This window comes from Idiotropiscis lumnitzeri, chromosome 12 (assembly GCF_059441095.1).
Source record: "Idiotropiscis lumnitzeri isolate Australia: NSW breed Sydney's pygmy pipehorse chromosome 12, RoL_Ilum_1.0, whole genome shotgun sequence".
NCBI lineage: Eukaryota > Metazoa > Chordata > Actinopteri > Syngnathiformes > Syngnathidae > Idiotropiscis > Idiotropiscis lumnitzeri.
Window position 1 is genome coordinate 4,575,864 of NC_142402.1, and position 19,604 is coordinate 4,595,467.

Sequence of the window (19,604 nt, forward strand, 5' to 3'; positions counted from 1 at the left end):
ATCCAGTGGGTAGGAGTGTAATTACATCGTTGGTAAGCTTCACAGACAGTCCAGTTCCATACACATTCTTATGCCGTCGTTTCGTTCGATGTTACTGCTTATTATGATAAGCCACCCTGTAATATGCACGATAATAATATTTAAGGCTAAATTAATAAATCACTCATCGAACATTCATTACTACCTGTAGTAATATATGTTGTAGAATTTCCTTTTAACAATATAATGATAAAATATTGGCACGGTATTTAAATTGACATTGAACGTATTATATATTATAAGCTGTATATGACAACAATTCTGTTATGACTAATCAGTTACTCTTTACTTCCCAGTGGTGGACTGAGCTGTGAAGTGCATTTGTTAAATTGATTGGTTAGTTAATTTTTTTCTCTTCTTCTTCTTCTTGTTATTATTAATGTCATTATTATTATTATTATTGCATCCATATTTTCAGGTCACTAGCACAATCCAACTGCTTTTTCTGGCAAGTTTCTAATTTAGGGGATGAACGCAAAAAAGATGTCAGGTTAGGGAAACATTAAATACATATTAATATTTCCTAAAGTTTTGATTCGCTGTATGTAGATATGTTAACATTGAAACAACAGAATCAGAAAAATTGCTCTAGAAATTCAATTTAAGCAATGGCAAGCTATGGTGTTATATTAAAAAAACAAATAACTAACCTTGATATTTCATTTGAATACACCCTAGGAATAACATTTCCTCTTGTATCTTTTTCTTTCAAATTGTATTTCCTTAACACAACAAACCAGCCAGTAGGTCACATCCACAAAGTGCAGGCAGTGACTGAGCCAAGAAAAGCCCTGTCTTGTCAATCAAACATCCACCTGCAGGCAGCTTAGCAAATAAAACACGAGCAACATTAACATATTCATAATAACAGTTTATCCATCCAGCTACTTCTTTTTCCATTTCTTTTAACCTCCATGTGGCCAGTGTATGATGTCCACTGAACATAGACTTTCTCATGTTTCTGTTTGTGGAAGAAATTCATTTGCACCATTATGGAGTATAGCTAGGATGTAAAATAAAGTTTTCAGCAAAAAGGATAATTACTGGAAACACCAAGGAATGAATTCCCTGAGAGGAACGTGTTTGAGAGCGATTGCTTAACTAACTTGTTTACTGTGTGACTCAAAGGTATGGAAAGGTTTTGTGACAACATTCAACATTTATGAAAGTTTGGTTTTGCCTTCTCAGAACTTACCATCAATTCTATACTTTTTATACTTTAAATACTTTCTGTAACTAATTTAACATATATAACAGAAAAAAATACATAATTAAATTGATTTATTACGTGTTAAGGTTTATTCCCCCAATTCCTAGTTTGGCTTAGTTAAAGAATTTGCTAATCTGTATACACATTGAGTTGCATTTATTTGCTTTAGGCTATTCGCTCCTCTTCCTACTGTACCCAGGGTGGTGAAAAGTTTTCTTTCTTTATGTCTCTCATTTTCTTCTTTTTACCCCTCATTTGCCCATCTTAGATTTTGGCCCCACCTCCTTTTAGTAAGGAGGTAGGTTGTGTGTGTATTTGGGTGAAATATGTGCGATGGGAATGGTGTTGCGTTTGAGCGTAATATAGTCGGGAGCACCCGTACATCCCAATATGTATGTAAAGAAACTCGGATAGACTGAAGTTTGTGTGTGCGCCTACCTAAAAATTGAGAAGAAGTCTAGTGTGGGCCCTGGGGTCATTTGGGTCAAGACAGACAAGCTCAGTTGAAGGATAATCTTTGGAGGTCCCCTTACAGTGGGGGGTGAGGCCCTGGTGAAGCACGACCATTCAGACCCTCTTACACATACTGTGCACCCTTTTATCACTCTCTTCCTCTTCTGTATCTTCCCCGTCATCCCTTTTCCCCCTCACATTTTTTTCTCTAAATCCTACTCCTTCTTTCTTTTTACCCTGACATAGTTGCAGCTGGATTTCAAAGGGAACTTCTACCATAGTAAAAGAATGAGCGTTGAGCCGGCAGATCCCTCAGACAGGCTAACTGGCATTGTGGAATTCCTACCTCCCACTCCGTTTTTTTTTTTTTTTTGCCCCTTTGGGGGTCTCTGCCATAGCTTTCCGCTCCTCCTCCCCTCAATTTCCATCTCTGGCCAAGGTAGTATTTGCAAATTGGGCCTGACAAAAATTGTTGGGTCTATGGGTGAATAGAGACAGCTTTTCAGGAGGTGTGTGTAATAGCAACAGCTGTCCGTCTTGAGTGTTCTGCAAAATCTCTCTTTTGAAGATGTGCAGTGTAAAATAACACAAACCAGTATTTAAATGGGTGGAAGGTAATTCACTGTTTGAAAAACATTTTTGTGTAGGCTACAGTATCATAAAGGAGGCTGGTAACACTTCAATATCAAAATGTTATAACATGTTGAGAAACCTTTTTTTTTATACGGTGTGTACATTGTGGCTGAAAGCAATTTAAAATTTTTCTGGAGACATCTCAAGTAGGTCTACCTGTCTTTTCAGTTGCACACCACTTGCCATAACGTTTTTGGTTTTTTTTCCTCTCTATTTGTGAGGTTCACCATATGGCAAGTGCTTTGTTACAGCTCCGTTTCCGTCATGTCTTGTTTTTGTTTATGTTTGCTCAACGGGCGTGGGGGCGTTCCCTTCCAGTGGGTGTCGTGTTGGCCGGAGAGACGCGCCCACCAGCCACGCACCTGTTATTCGTTGACTCCTTGATCACCTCGCTGCGGGAGAGACGCGCTCTCCAGCCACGCACCTGAGAGACGCGCTCACCAGCCACGCACCTGAGAGACGCGCTCACCAGCCACGCACCTGATACTCGTTGACTCATTTAATTACCTTCACTACTTAAACGCCCGGCGCTGACTACTCGGCGTCGGTGTAGTGCCCTTTTTTGGACGTCACTGTTGCTCTTTGGCCCTCGTTCACGCTCATAGCTCATGGTTATTTGTCACTGTCGCTCATCCCTGGTTCCTTTCCCGGTTTCCTAGTCAAGTTTTGCTCTGTCTAGTCACGTTTTGTTCGTCTTCGTTATTTTGCACTTTGTTACGTTTGTTTCTCCGAATACCTTGTTTGCCCTACCATTTCATTAATTAAATTCCCTTAAGTTACCCTTGGCTGGCTTCCCTGCATTTTGGGTCCTCCTCTTCCTCCTCCCGCCGATCCGAACAGAATGCACCGTCCAAACGTGGAGCCAGCGGGAAGCTCACAGCGGCGTCGTCGACGTCGCCGCTCGGACTACTACCGCCCTCAGCCTGCCGACCAACCCCGTACCCTTCACCTAGGTTCGGTTTTTCGTTCCACGTCTCTTTCTCCCCCTTCGTTTCATGATAACTTCCATGATTACCCCACCGTCGTACCTCCCCATGTTATTATTGATTCTGATTTCGAGGCCGACACCGATTTTGGGTTTGCATGTGGTTCTTCTTCTCCAAGTGATTTATTGGCACCTTTTTGTTTTGATGATTTCTCCACTCCTGACAGTGCAAACCCTGACTGGGGAACCCGGTTGGCCATCTACCGGGGACCCCCACGTAGCGGCCAACGACGGCGCCCCAGTAGAGGTTCTGCAACTCCTCACTTTACGACGCGCGCTTCACTCCCTGAGTCACGTAAATCACAGCCACTTCGTTCACCTCGTCCACCGTCGGTTTCTGCACCTTGCCACGTACCAATTGCGTTTAATAGTTCACAGCACCTGTAGTCTCGGTTCCTGTTGTCTCCCGTTCCCCTGAATCCCTATGGCGGCAGGCTGATAGGGATCAGGTCTCCGGCTCCATGTCAGCTGTAGCAACCCATGCCGGCTCCGCGTCAGCTGCTGCGACCCATGCCGGCTCCGCGTCAGCTGCAGCGACCCATGCCGGCTCCGCGTCAGCTGCAGCGACCCATACCGGCTCCGCGTCAGCTGCAGCGACTGTCGGCTCCGCGTCAGCTGCTGCGACCCATGCCGCCGCCGCGCCAGCTGCAGCGACCCATGCCGCCGCCGCGCCAGCTGCAGCGACCCATGCCGCCGCCGCGCCAGCTGCAGCGACCCATGCCGCCTCCGCGTCAGCTGCAGCGACCCATGCCGCCTCCGCGTCAGCTGCAGCGACCCATGCCGCCTCCACGTCAGCTGCAGCGACCCATGCCGCCTCCACGCCCGCTGCAGCGACCCATGCCGCCTCCACGCCCGCTGCAGCGACCCATGCCGTCTACGCCAGCTGCAGCCTCCAGAGCCGGCGCCTCGCCAGCTGCAGAGCCCCGTCCCAGCGCCTCGCCAGCTGCAGAGCCCCGTCCCGGCGCCTCGCCAGCTGCAGAGCCCCGTCCCGGCGCCTCGCCAGCTGCAGAGCCCCGTCCCGGCGCCTCGCCAGCTGCAGAGCCCCGTCCCGGCGCCTCGCCAACTGCAGAGCCCCGTACGGCGCCTCGCCAGCTGCAGAGCCCCGTCCCGGCGCCTCGCCAGCTGTCCCAAGTCCTTGTTACGGCGGAGCACGTCCTGCGTCCGCCCCATGTCCCTGTTCCGGCGGAGCACGTCCTGCGTCCGCCCCATGTCCCTGTTCCGGCGGAGCACGTCCTGCGTCCGCCCCATGTCCCTGTTCCGGCGGAGCACGTCCTGCGTCCGCCCCATGTCCCTGTTCCGGCGGAGCACGTCCTGCGTCCGCCCCATGTCCCTGTTCCGGCGGAGCACGTCCTGCGTCCGCCCCAAGTCCATGTTCCGGCGGAGCACGTCCTGCGTCCGCCCCAAGTCCATGTTCCGGCGGAGCACGTCCTGCCTCCGCCCCAAGTCCCTGTTCCGGCGGAGCACGTCCTGCGTCCGCCCCACGTCCCTGTTCCGGCGGAGCACGTCCTGCGTCCGCCCCAAGTCCCTGTTCCGGCGGAGCACGTCCTGCGTCCGCCCCAAGTCCCTGTTCCGGCGGAGCACGTCCTGCGTCCGCCCCAAGTCCCTGTTCCGGCGGAGCACGTCCTGCGTCCGCCCCAAGTCCCTGTTCCGGCGGGGCACGTCCTGCGTCCGCTCCAAGTCCCTGTTCCGGCGGGGCACGTTCTGCGTCCGCCTCAAGTCCCTGTTCCGGCGGAGCATGTCCGGAGTCCGTCCCAAATGCCGGTGCCGCCGGCTGCGCCCGGTCCTCCGCCGCCTCTCATCTCGACGGCCCGCCACCGCTCCAAGTCCCTGTCTCTGCTGCGCCCGGTCCGCCACCGCGTCTCGTCTCTGTCTCGGCGGCGCCCAACCCGCCGCCGCCTCTCGTCTCTGCCTCGGTGGCGCCCGACGACCCGCCGCCGCCTCTTGTCTCTGCCTCGGCGGGCCATTCCAAACTCCTTGGCCTCCCGGACGTCCGCCTGAATGGCCACGGCTGGGCTCGCTGGTCTGGCCTTCCGGACGTCCACCTGAATGGCCGCGGCTGGACTCGCTGGTCTGGCCTCCCGGACGGCGGCCTGGATGGCCACGACGGGACTCGCTGGGTTGGCCTCCCGGACACCCGCCTGACCGGTCTCGATTGCAGGCCGTGGTCGCGCCTCCCGGCCCCCTTCCGCCCACCCTCATTTTGGACATTTTTTCCTTTTTGTTTACGTTTTGGGACGTCTGGGATCCGTCCCTTAAGGGGGGGGGGGTACTGTCATGGTCCATTTCCGTCATATCTTGTTTTCACATCAGTTGTGAAATGCAGTATAAAAATAACATTGTATTGTGTTGTATATTTCAAAGTGCTTTCATCAACTTGCAAAGTCAAGATAATCATAGCAAAACACTTCTTTGTTTATGTCAGGTTATTTTAACTGCATTTAACTTATTTGCATTGGAGTCATATCATATTTCAGGTTATAATCTTACAGTAAATAATTCCTGGGAGAGTCATCTACATTGTACTTAATAGTCACCTGTGACGTAGATTGTAACATTTAGCATGCATTCCTGGTCACATCTTGTAGTATGTGTTGTGTTAAAAAAAACAATAAGTATTATTTGGGGAAATTCCTTCGCACCTGATGCTCCTCTGTGTTTTTCTGTCCCATGAGCACAGGAGTTTGGTAGCATATTTGTTAAAAAAAAGAAACTTTCTTCATGTGCTGGACAGATGTTTTGCCTTTCTGTTTTGTACCACTAAGCAGAGCCAGAGAATGAACCTGAAGGGTAGATAGTTAAAGGGAGGGAGGATGAGGTGCGGGAAAAAAAGTAAGAGAAGGGGGCAGTTGGGGAGATAAAGGAGGAAAGAAAGGTTTCTTAAACTCCACAGAATCTGTGTGTGTGTGCGAGAAAGACAGAGAGATTGTGAAGGGAGTGCATGGTAACAATGGAAAGATCAAACCCATTTTATCTCAGCACAGCACACACATGCACGTGCGCCACAAATTCACTTGAATAATGGCAATTTGGAATAAACTAAAGTAGAATGACACATCCCCAACTTCAGTAACAATACAACATGGTTAATATATTTCAACTCATTCTACTCCATTAGTGAGATTTGACCTTGGTTTTATAATGGATATATATGTATAAATGTGGCAATGTTAGAAAAGTAAGAGCATTTAACAGCATTGAAACAAAACAGTATATTACCGTAGATAGAGGCTAATATGGAATGTATGCATGAATTTATTGCATCACGAAATTAAATAAACTTTAAATTGTGCAGTGCCGAACATTCCGACAGACAAAATGTTGTTAGTTAAGTCGAAAGTGATCTAATCATGTTCTTTAGAAACCATGCAAAACATTGAAATGAGATAAAACTACACCATGATGTAATAATCAAGGAAAGTGCCAAAAAACTACAAAAAGCTAAAGTACTAGTGACCTATAAAATAAATACATTTATGGATGGTGATGTGTCATTGCATTGGTGACGAGGGGACATGGATAATAAATACTTTATTGCGAGTTCCCTCTTTCCTCAGGCATCAGGGGGATACATGGGAATGGGGTGGAGAGAAGGGAGGATTTCCCTTGTAAAACAAAATTATGAGGCAAAGGTAGGGCAGCCTGCCCCACCACACTTTCCTCACAGGTGATGTCAGGGCAAAAAGGCTCCTCGGTGAAAGAGAGAGAGAGAGAGAGAAAGTGAGCGAGAGAGAGAGAGAGAGAGAGAGATTGACTGCATGGACCGAGGAGGGAAGCAGCCCTCTGTCAAGTGCTTACAGACGTACACCACACCAAGAGGAGAAGACACATGGAACAGGATAGGATTTTATTGGACTAATACTTGAATTCCCTGTCATTGATGAGTGTTGAGATCTACTTTGACACCTTGCATCATCTTGCATTTGGAAAATAGTTTTATTACTCTGATTCACCTTGCAGCCACATTTTGGACCCTGGACACATACATCGCAATGGTCAGGTAAAACATGACATTCTGTGGCTAAATTAATTTGGAAACTTTGTGGTTTACTAACACATGAAACTTAATAAGTAATCTGAAAACGAATGAAGGATTATGATTTTTCCCCTGGAAATTAATTATGAAGGGGGTAAAGTGATTCACTAAAACGGAGATTATTCAAGAAATAGTCATTTTTTGGTTTTGTAAATTTGTTTGGTGCAAACTTATCAGACTACCAAAATATACCATAACCTACATGATTGAAGTAAATTAAAATACATTTTCCTGACAAGCGATTTGTTGAATTTCCTTTGAAATCCCCATTTTACATAATGTAAATTATGTAATTCTACTTGCAACGTCGGAGATCCGTACATCAACTTTATTTTTACACAAATCTTCCATTCTAAGTTCCAAAAATATGTTGTCGATCAACCTCCTCACAATCCTCCTCGTCCTCGCTGCCAACTCATGGCTGTTGAACTCCAATCCACTGAGCCGGTACAAACGTGCCTTGGCCCGGCGTGCAGACAATGAGCTCTCTCGCCTCGCTGGTGAACCTTGCGCTGTCTCCGGCTCCCGGAGATCCCTGCAGCAGCCGAAATCCTTCTCCCTGGCTCAACACCGCCATTCAGTGGCCAGTCTGAGGACGAACCTGCCAGAGCTCCATACTGCCACAAGCGCTCCTGTCGGTTGCCGAGGAGCGTGCAGGTTTGACACCAGGGAAGAGAAAGGAACTCGGGGTGCTTCACAACTGGGAAAGGAGCACACGTTTGATACTTTGCCTGGATTATTTCAAGAGGATGGAGAAGCACAGCCTTGGACCTTATCACAAAAAAATGACAGGCAAAGTCGACCATCGCGTGGCTCCAGGTTTGAACGCAGCGCCCACAATGAGGGAAACTCAAGCTCCCTCGGAAACTCAGATTCTCCTGGGCTACCGGTTCCTCAGAAAATCCAACAAAATGGCAACGGAGCTTCCAGTAGTAGTCCAGAGGACGGGAACGAGGACTTCACCGGAGATGTTGATCCTTCCACTGGCCGGTCTGTCAGCAGCACGTCTCCGTGGGGGAAACCGGTGCCAAAGGTGCCCCCCTCTTGGATGACAACTCTGTACTTCACCGGTCACCAGGAGCAGCTGAGGCTGAAGCCGTCTGCTGGGGTCGAGCTGCCCAGGGACAAGTTCAGCTTGGAGCTATGGGTGAATCCAGAAGGTGGGCAGAGCAACCCTGCAGTCATTGCAGGTGGGTCACAGCTGATCATACATTTGATCATTTTCCTTACTTTTTTTGTCATGCAATTTGTCATACAATTTATCAATTTATTTTAATGTGTTGCATTCAATCAACATAGATTGTGACTCTGTTTCTCCACATTCCTTCAATCCATTTGTGGGTTGTGTTTTTAGCAGCCGAAATGACACAGGTCATTCAGACTGTCAAGTAGTCCAAAAATAGTTGGTAGTACTGGAAGTAATTCAAGAAGATGGGCTACCTCTTGATTTCTTTTGGTGGAGGTGAATGGCTTGGTTGACATCATGAACGTAACTTTTTGCTCCTCTGTTTGTGCAGCAACGTTGCAAGTTTTAATTTGAACCCTAATGATGTGTTGTAATGCAGTTTAAATAATGAACAGTTTTAATATTTATTATTGTTTTACTGAACAGGTATAGGGGCGGAAATAGTACCACTAACATACCCCACACACAGGAGGATCTCAGACAGTTTTTTAGAGACATCTCACAAATGGGCCTTTGCTGACTTTGAGTGGAAAGGGGAGGGGGCGGCGGTTTGCCCAAATCCGGCCTGATTATCGGCGTGTGTACCCTGTTTTAGTCGGCTTCCAGCACATTTTCGAAAGCTACAATAAACAAATATTTTGAGCTGAAACCAAAAATAACGTTCCTGTGGTAACCAATGACACATTGACCACAGACATCCAATGAAAATATGCAAGGAAAACATGGCAAATGATGTGGTTTGCTGAAAGGCTGTGAACAGAGTTAAAAAAAAAAAAAAAAAAGAAAAGTTCTTGGAAAAGCTACAACCTGTTGCGGTCACAGCAGGTGGCTTCAGGATGATCGTGTGTGTTCATTTGTATAAATATTTGTGTTTTCAAAATTTAAAGCCCTATTCCACTTTAAAGTGACCAATAGGCCACACACTAAATGTAACTTACCGAACTACAAACTACTGGAAACAACACATTGCGCAACATCGTGTCCTCATGTTTCCTCACTCTGTAAACCGGTCATAGCTAAACTGTTAAGAAAATTATGTGAACTACAATTTATCACCATGAAGCTGTCTTTCATATTAATGCTTGATGATCATATGATTGTTTTTTTTGTTTTTTTTTTAATTCACATGACTTCTATCACACACGTCACATCATGTGGGGTTCCAAAATCTTTATTTTACAATTATTTTTTAATAATCCAGAAGTGGACTTTCTGGAATGTTTTGTGTCACTGTCAAGCCGCATATACCAAGAGTGCTTGAACTTAATGAATGACCGAACATTTCCGTACAGAGTTTTCTGGTAGACCAAAGTAGAACTAGTTGTCCAGGTCTTGTAGTAGTAAGAACAGTCACGATCCCACTATGATCTTCTTTTTATCAAATTCTGTGCTGTTTTTTTTGTTTGTTTGTTTTTTCCACCAGCTGTAACTGGCAGAAACCAACAAAAAACTTTGTCTTGTCAGTCCACCGAATATTTGTCCAAAGGACTTGTTGCTCATCAGTATGTTTCTGGGTAAATGTGAGATAAACTTTTGTGTTCTTTTTTGTTTGCAATGGTTTCCGTCTTGGAACACTCCAAAAGGTAAACAGGCAATTAGGCCTTCTGGTTTTTGAGTGTCATTCTGGGTTCAATTGTAAGCTTCTGGATAAGTCGTTATTGCACTACTGGTGTCATTTTGGTTAGCAGACTACTCCCGGGAAGTTTTACCGTTCAGCATTGTACCCAATTTTCTCGATTTGTAATCAATGGCTCTGACTTTGGTTCCCAAAGCACGATAATGGCTTCATAACGTTTTCCTTTTGATTTTTTTTTGGGGGGGGGGGATCGTGTTTCTTTAAAAAAATTTTTTTTTTTTTGAGAGCTCGTTGTGTTTAAATAAATATAGTGGTAATCAGGCAAGGTGTGCCCAGGGAACTTGAGCTCACCTTTCCAAAATCAGTAGTTAATTGCAGTTCACTCATTTAACCAGGGTGATGAAATTACTTTTCCACTTAAGGACTGATCAGATGTTGTATTGTATATGTGTTCCACAGTTTCAGTGATTTAGGATTTTTTTTTTTAATCCTGAAGAATTCCAGTGGGTGAAAACAACTTTTTTTTTTTTTTAATAATGACGAATACCAGTGTCAGGTGCTCATTGAAAAGAGAAACATGTACATCAGACAAATTAAGTGGAATAAAAGTACTGGTATGCTCGGCCTTAGTAGTCGTGATAGAGAGGGAGACCTCAAACTGTTATGTCGGCTCACATTTGCTCTGATCAAAGATCCAACACTATTACTCAACATTTTCTCCTCCATTACCTCTATTAGTGGCCATGCCAGAAGGAATCTCCTGATACACAATGGAAAAAAAACTATAAGAAATTGAGTCTGCAGTATGCTTTATATGTTCATATTTACAAAGTAGAACATGAGTGGGTACTTTTGAGTGAAAGTCTATAAAATACGCTGTTATAAACTCCTTTCAGTTTGGATTTTATTTTGTGGATATCTGTTCCTCTTTAATCAACTTTCTAGGCTCAATACCAGCTGATACAAAAGATTGGGGGGGGAAAAAGAAGCACTGATGCTAGTTGCAGTGTCAGGTAGCCAGCACAAGGTACTTGGATAAAGCAAGGCATTTCATCACTAAAGATGCAGAGAAATTTGGGAGTAAAAAGAGAGTTGCCTGCCAACAATTCTAAACCCAGCACAGCTGACCAGAGCACAGCCAATGTGGATTTCATATGGCGCCTCCCTCCATCAAATGATTTACATGCACTTAAAAAAAAATTGCATTGTTGCCTCCGAAAAGTTATGACCATTTTGACATGTTTACAAAGTTCTCTGGGGTGAATAAATTTGCAACAACAGCGAGCAAGCAATATAACAACCAGCCACAGGAGGGAGTATTTCGTGTGATCAGTTGTAGTAATATTAATTGGGCATTGTTGTATTTTAGCTGCTCCATGTTCAAGTTTAGTTGTCAAGATATTGTTGCATATGTACAGCTCCCCCACTTGAAAGGGATTATTTCATTCATACTAGATTTTACCTGGATTTTATTCAATGATCAAGCACTGTTTTTCTTTTATTCGCTTTTTCTTATGAGGTGCATTAAGTGCATTGACATTTGAATTTAGGACAAAATCTACATATTAACACAAGGAAATATGTTTTTGCAAATAGATGTGTTTAATTTCTAAATCCGTCTTAGATTTTTGCATGTTTCACTTTTCTCATAAGGCTGTCATTGTTTTAACTTTTTAGTTTAACATTAAATAATGTATTTACATATTCTTATTGCGGGTGGCACAGTGACTGACTGGTTAGCACGATGGCCTCACAGTGAGAGATATCATCGGGCGTGGGTTCAATCCGGGCTTCGGCAATCCTGGGTGGAGTTTGCATGTTCTCCCCGTGCTTGCGTGGATTTCCTCCGGGTACTGCAGTTTCCTCCCACATTCCAAAAACATGGCAGGTCGATTGAACACTCTAAATTGCCCCTAGGTATGAGGGTGAGCGCGAATGGTTGTTCGTCTCTGTGTGCCCTGAGATTGGCTGGCAACCAGTTCAGGGTGTACTCCGCCTACTGCCCAAAGATAGCTGGGATGGGCACCAGCACCCCCCGCGACCCTAGTGAGGAGAAGCAGTAGAGAAAATGGATGGATGTTCTTATTTCCCTTAATATCAAACATCCATCCATCCATCATCTATACCGCTTCTCCCCTGAACTGGTTGCCAGCCAATTGCAGGGCACACAGAGACAAACAACCATCTGCGCTCACACTCATACCTAATTTAGTGTGTCCAAACAACCTGCCATGCATGGTTTTGGAACGTGGGAGGAAACCGGAGTACCCGGAGGAAACCCACGCAGGCAAGGTGGAGAACATGCAAATTCCACACATGAAGGCCGGAGCCGGAATGGAAGCCATGACCTCTGCATTGTGAGGCCAACATTCTTTTTTTTTTTTAATAAGAGTCATCAGTCATAATTTATTAGAATTTAATTGTATTGAAGGTGAATTTTCACCCGATTTTAGGCGCCCCCGAATCCACATAGGCCTTCGCATCTTCCCACAGTGTCTCGCCTAATGGACGATGGCCGGTGTTGGTACGAGATGTGATCAGGCTGCAAAATTGTATCGGGCTCCTTGGGTGACCTGTGTACCTGCTGATGACGTCACACTTTAATCACGTATTTGTCACATATTTTTCTTTGCCTCTGTGTTTATTTTTTTACCCCTGGCTGTTTTATTTGCATATTCTGATTCACTGAAAAAAAAAATCCCATAACTCTCACATTGGTGAGGCAGCTCCTTACGTCACTTCCGCCTATACCCGAAGAAGCCGCTGCGGTCCTTCTTGTGAAACAACAACAGTGAAACGTTTATGCTAGTTGACTTGCGTGCAGATGAGGAGGAGGCCCCAGGCTGATGCGGCTGTGCACAATTCTTCCCAAAACGACTGAGGCTCCTTAAAATAAAACATTGTAAAATCATTATTCATCGTTCCTGATTGGTACTGAAAATAATTCTGGCATTTATTCACAGATCATTCCATTGAAGAATATATTTTGCTAATAAAAGTAAAAGTTTAACATACACACATGAAGCCTTTATTTTGCAATTTGTACGGTTTGAAATTTTCATGGCATAACAGAAATTTGCAATGCACGGCCTTCTAGCCTCTGTGGTTGCTCTTAATTAAAGTGATCAACCATTTAATTAACTCATCTTCTTAAGTATGTTTATGTATTGTTTTTTTTTTTTTACAGTTACCATTTGCACACACCCACAGGCAGTATTGTGGAGAGAGAAGGGATTCCCTGACCTTTTGTTGTCCCACAGTTTGACATCTGTGCAACAGATGTAGTTGTGTGTCTGTCTGTTGCAAGAGCAGATGGAAATATCCAGGCCTTACTTTGGCAGTCTGAAATGTCTCTGTTCTGTCCCTTTGGTTCTGTCTATTCTCGCTGGCTTTTCAGTCAAGGTACTTTCTGTGGATGAATGACTGGAAATACTTGAAAAATGTTTAATTTCATTCGATTTCTTTCAGGTCTAGAACACACAGACAAACATGCCCGAATGTGACTGAATTGTTGTGCAGTGTGTAAAATTCTGCAGCAGGTTTTCATGAGTAGCAGACTGTCAGTCACTAGTTTTGCTTCATATTGAAATTTAAATCACAGGTGAAGAGCATCACAATGACACACATGGTTAATCAAAAAGGCAATGTCATGTCACATGAGCTTTGAAATATTACAGTATCGGGTATGAAGCAAGAGCCATTTATTCAGTATAATGTTTTACAAAAAAAAATAAAAATAAATAAATAATCATTAACTAACTAATTATTGGATTTGCATGTAAATTGCAACTTCTTCCCTTTCGGGTGTGCATGTGATGTGGGAAGTTGGAAACCGCATTGCACCCCAATTGTGCCGTCTATGTGTGAAGACACACTCACATACGCACACACACTCTTGCACTCAATAGTGATGGGGGTGCTATTCAAATATTTTTAAGATGATAATGATTATAATTAATCAATGAATTGATTTCTACAATGATTCAGAGGGAATGTCCCACGCTGGTGTTGTTGTTGTTGTTGTTAAATCACTCGAGGCGCCTGAGGATAATCCTCAGAAGCGCTAGACTCGCGTGTGGGAGTAGCGGGGGGAATGGATGACGTAGAGTTGGGGGCAAGAGATGACGGGGTGATAGTTATAGATGAATTGGGGACGCTACGACTGGCCCGTGCCACCCGTGCAGGCGGAGAGAGCCCAACCAGATTCTGCAGACGAAGCCTTGTATGTCCATTGAATATCGGGACAGGCCGGAGCAGCTCCTGTGGAACCCCCGTCGACAGGCGGCACAGTCGATGTCGCCCGCCCTAAGAAGAAGAGATCGGAGATGCAGGACGGGCAATGCAGCTCCGATAAGGGAAAAGGGCGCCTCCCACGACGCGAGTCTGAGTGTAGTAGCCAGGATTCGCAGGGCTCCTCCATGAAGAAGCCCTTCGCGGGACACCTCGAGAAGGTTCCTGGTCTTTGTCCCGCCCACGCTGGTGTCATATTTACCAATGGGCCCTATGCCGTCTCCTCAGCAGCGGCAGCCTGCCATGCCGGCTCTTCGGCAGCTGGAGGACCCAATGCCGGCTCCTCTGCGGCTCCTTGGCTGCTGCAGGCACGATGCCGGGTCCTCAGCATTTGCCGGCCCCTGTGCTGTCTCCTCAGCAGCTGCAAGCCTATGTGCTGGCTCCTTGGGCAGCTGCAGGCCCCCGTTCCGGTCCTCGGTAGTGCCAGGCCCTTGTCCCAGATTTGCGGCCACCCTCACGTTCTCTGTGGCGTCCCGGACGCCCACCGGACTGATCCTGCCAAGACCCTCTTGCCTGGCCTCCGGGATGTCCTCCAGACTGGCTCTCATTGGCGGGCTGTGGTGCCCCCTTCCCCTGACCTGTTTTTGGTCTTGTTTGGGGACGTCTGGAATCTGTCCCTTAAGTGAGGATACTGACATGAACTTTCTTGGGTTACCCAATAAACTCCCTCCGACCCTTTGTGTCTTGCCCAGGTTTTCCTTGACGTCTCCCTGCTTTCTTTCCAGCCTTGTTGGTTTCTATGTCACGTCAAGTTGCTGTTTGTTTTTCTGCAAGTCCAAGTCCACTTTCCTCGTGTTTATTATTTTGGACTTCTGTTTATTTGGTGTTTTTTCATTATACCAATTTGCCTTTATGTCTTCTTAGAGAGGTGAAACACATTTTGTTTTGAAAACCTCCCTGCTTCCCTGCATTTGGGTCCACCTGCATGCCGCACCCTGACAGCTACATCAGCTCAAGCAATGTTGTTTGTGGTTAAAAAAATGTGGCAGCTTGAATAATTGTTTCCTGATGATAACACCAGGGATGGCAGTTGTTCTGTTGTTATGAGTTAGTTATGTGTGCAAGGCACGATCACCTGGTGTGCAGATGTAAGTCGGCAACTCTTTATTTTTTTCGTGTTAATTCACGTTCAGACGTGTTGCTCATTGTGCTGTGCGCCTCAAGAATATACATTTGCAATTTTTTCCCCTGCTGATCTTGCAGTGTTTCTACTATTTTCCACCCCAAAAATAATGCGTTTCACAATATGGTCCATTTTTGCCTCTGTGTTGCAGGTGTATATGACAACTGTTCCCGTTCACTGAGTGAGAAAGGTTGGTCAGTGGGAATTCGCACTATGGATTCTGCAGGCACGAAGGACGCACGGTTCTACTTCACGCTTCGCACAGACCGAGCCTTAAAAGCTACCACTGTCGTTAACCACCAGCAGTACAGAGCCAATGCCTGGACTCACGTGATCGCAACTTACAATAGCCACAACATGACCCTCTATGTTGATGGAGCCAAGGTGTGTGGTTTTAGCACATTTCATCGCAACATCTCCAATTATACCTTTAATATAAATTCTCAGTAAGAAAAAGAAGATAACCTCTTAATATCTATCTATATATCTGTCTATCTATCTATCTACCTACCTACCTACCTACATACATGTGTATATATATATATATATGTTCTGAGATGATGTGCTAAAGATGTACTGCATTTGATTTGGCTTTGCAATTTATGCAAATTATTTTTGAAGTAAGTAAAACTGAGTTAACCAATTTAAAATATTTAACAGTTAATATTAAATTGTTAAAATTTGTCTCCAGAGTAAGGTCTCTCTCTCTCTCTCTCTCTCTCTCTCTATATATATATATATATATATATATATATATACTGTGCGTAATTAAAATTTCAATGATATTATATAGTTTATATATGATATAATGATATAGTTCTGTTTTTTTCTTTTTGACTATAATTTCCCTCTCAGGTAGGAGAAAGCAATCTCCAGTTGGGAAATCTCTATAGCCCCTTCATGAAGACCTGCAGAACCTTCATCCTGGGCAGCAACCAATCAGAGCATGGACAGGGCTTTAGAGGCCAAGTTGGAGGTGTGGTCTTGTGGGACTACGCCCTCTCTCATGAGGACCTGCAGATGCGACCTCTCCTAAAGACGGAGCCTCTTCTGGCCATGTGGGCTGACTTTACAAATGTAGCTATCTTGTTTTTTGTCTCTAACAAATTATCATTGGGTCTTATGAACACACACACTGAATGCTATCAAGAGCATTTCACCCTATCAGAAGCCTGAGAAAGCAATATCAATTACACATTCTGACAACTCTGTGGCTTGATGTATATTGTTTAACAACAGTGCTTGTCTAGTCCACATGGATTAGTTTTTTTTAATTATCCATGTCCGTGTCGACATTGCCCATGTCTCATTTGATATTCAAACTATACTATTATAGTCTTTTCCAATTGATTAGTGTTTCAATTAAAATCTTCCTTCCTTCGTTTTAAGGTGGAAGAAATGTGGACTCCTTCCAAAGTTGGATTTCACCCGGCTGTCATCTCCACTCCTGTCCCTGATTTAGAGCTTGTCTCCTCTTTCTTGCCACCACCCTGTGGTCTTACAACATGTGACAACACTGACATAATTTCTGGCTACAACAATCACTGGCCACTCCGTACACCCAAACAAGTCCGCTACAGGATTATCAACCTTTCCAATGATGATGGCGGAAATCCCACTGTGTCACAAGACCAGATTCATCTCCAACACCAGGCTCTGATTGATGCCTTTGGCCCATACAATATCACCCTAGAGTTGACCGTATTCACGGTCAGAAACACAAGCCTCCGGCAGCGTTTTATTCTTAGCAACTGTCGAATTGGGAAAATTGGAAACCGCCAGTGTGATCCGGAGTGTGACCACCCAAAGACGGGCCATGATGGAGGGGATTGCCTCAGATTAGGACCTTGCTACAACTGGAAGAGACAGGATGGAGTTTGCAATATGGAATGTAACAGTATACACTACGACTATGATGACGGAGACTGCTGTGACCCACAAGTGACTGATGTTATCAAGACTTGTTTCGATCCGGAGTCATTTGACAGGTGAGTTGAGAAATGCCATTTATTTTGGTTATTGTTTGTCATGTATAGATTTTAATTCAAGAAAAAATAGGGAACCGTCAGTTTTTTTTTTTCATTCTTAATTTTTTTTTCTCAAGCATGTTTCTAACTCACAGCAACAGGAAGTGAGACAAATCAAACAAGTAGCATGTTTATGAAAAAGTGAGTTAGACATTACGTTAGAGCCAAATTAAAAATTTGTGCCAAATTAAAAGAAAATCTGAAAATGAGAAACCAGGTGGCTGCCTGCTACATTTTACTTGGTCAGACTCAGGCTCATGCTGAGTTTCAATAGCTTGCATGAAATCCCTACATGTGCTTGTCGACCCAAGTTTAAAAAAGGGCTGACACATAAGCCAAATTGTACCCACATCTTTCCAGTGGATGATTTATCTTATCTATCATGTGATGTCTGAGATTGAAGGCCCTATTTTCATGCCCAGTGCAATACTAGTTTAAAGTGCAGACTAACTGTGCACATGGAGTTTTCTTTCATTTGGCATTTTCATTGGCGCCATTGAGGAACACTGAACAAAGCTGACTTCATTCCCAGCCAATTGAAACAACTCCCCTTATTCCTTTTAAAGTGCAAGTTTGAGGTAAGCTTGACCCAACGTATTTGGAGTAATAATTCTAGAATTTGAAATTAAGAATCCATCCATTATCTGAACAACAGTCATGGGGGTGCTGGAGCCTATCCCTGCTATCTTCGGGCAGTAGGCGGGGTACACCCTGAATTGGTTGCCAGTCAATCGCAGGGCACACAGAGACAAACAACCATCCGCACTCACACTCATACCTAGGGGCAATTTAGAGTGTCCAATCAACCTTCCATGCATGTTTTGGGAATGTGGGAGGAAACCGGAGTACCCAGAGAAAACCCACGCAGGCACGGGGAGAACATGCAAACTCAACACAGGAAGGCCGAAGCCTGAATCGAACCCACGACCTCCGTATTGTGAGGCCATCGAGCTAACCAGTCGGTCCACCGTGCCACCCCGGCAGAATTTTACTTCTAAAAAACTATTTAAAACTATTTTGTCAAATATACAAAATGTTTTCATGCTTTATTATTTGTATTATGTGTAATTACTTTACTTGTGACACAAATAGATTTAATTAGCCATTTTCTGAATTTACTTCACACAAGCACTTTAAATTAAGCACAGGAGGGGCGCATAATCTGTATGGTGGAAGCATAACAGACTAGCGCACATACTACATTTATAAGGAACTGTGAGATCTCCACTTGTGCATTATGTAAAATTGGACATTCCAAAGTGTGCACTTGGAGATTGAGTTCAACTCACGATCGTGTGTCTGTGTATTTCTTCGCCTATTCAATGCCTTTCTTCCTACTCTACTCCCCCTTCTCTCTCAACGTCCTGACTCATCAACTACTCAAAATATCCTTTGCAGCTATCCAGCACACGACTGGCACCAGCTGACACATTTGCGTTTCTATCCTCTATCACCCTAAGATGCTGCACATCCTACCGGCAACATCTCTATAACTTTGTCTGAACAACATTTAAAGCGTTTTCTTACCTTCTTTATTGTCCAACCTGTGTCGTCATCATCATCATCATCCACACCGCTTATCCTGTACAGGATCGCGGCGGTGCTGGAGTCTATCCCAGATGACTATGGGCGAACGGCGGACTACACCCTGAACTGGTCGCCAGCCAGTTGCAAGGCACACATCACTCACCATTACTGAGTGGGAACCGATCCCACGCTGCTCACACACAAGTTAGGCGAGTGTACCCTCAGTGACCACTTGTCTAATTTGGCATATATGAAATCATTTGATTGCATTCAATGAATTGATTCCTTCAATAATTCAGAGGGTTCAATTTCAGTTCAAATTCATAATTATGAATGAAATAGGGCTGTGTAAATTTGTTTGTCAAGAATGATTATTATTATTCAAACATTATTTTATATATATATATATATATATATATATATATATATATATATGTGCGTGTGTAAAATAATGAATAAAACAGTAGTCTTACAGGGACAAAGAAAAAAAACAATGTCACACCAGTCTTTAGTTTTCTTCCT

General features: G+C 44.6%; 1 protein-coding gene across 1 annotated transcript in view; it reads left to right on the forward strand.

Annotated features, from left to right (window-relative positions):
• The first annotated feature begins 7,133 nt into the window (after nucleotides 1–7,133).
• Nucleotides 7,134–19,604, forward strand: part of pappa2 (pappalysin 2) — a 63,393-nt gene continuing 50,922 nt past the window's right edge. The window contains exons 1-4 of the mRNA XM_088311788.1: nucleotides 7,134–8,543; nucleotides 15,680–15,912; nucleotides 16,384–16,605; nucleotides 16,918–17,516. Coding sequence (XP_088167914.1) covers nucleotides 7,721–8,543; nucleotides 15,680–15,912; nucleotides 16,384–16,605; nucleotides 16,918–17,516 — 1,877 coding nt within the window. The 5' untranslated portion in view covers nucleotides 7,134–7,720. The remainder of the gene's footprint in view (nucleotides 8,544–15,679; nucleotides 15,913–16,383; nucleotides 16,606–16,917; nucleotides 17,517–19,604) is intronic.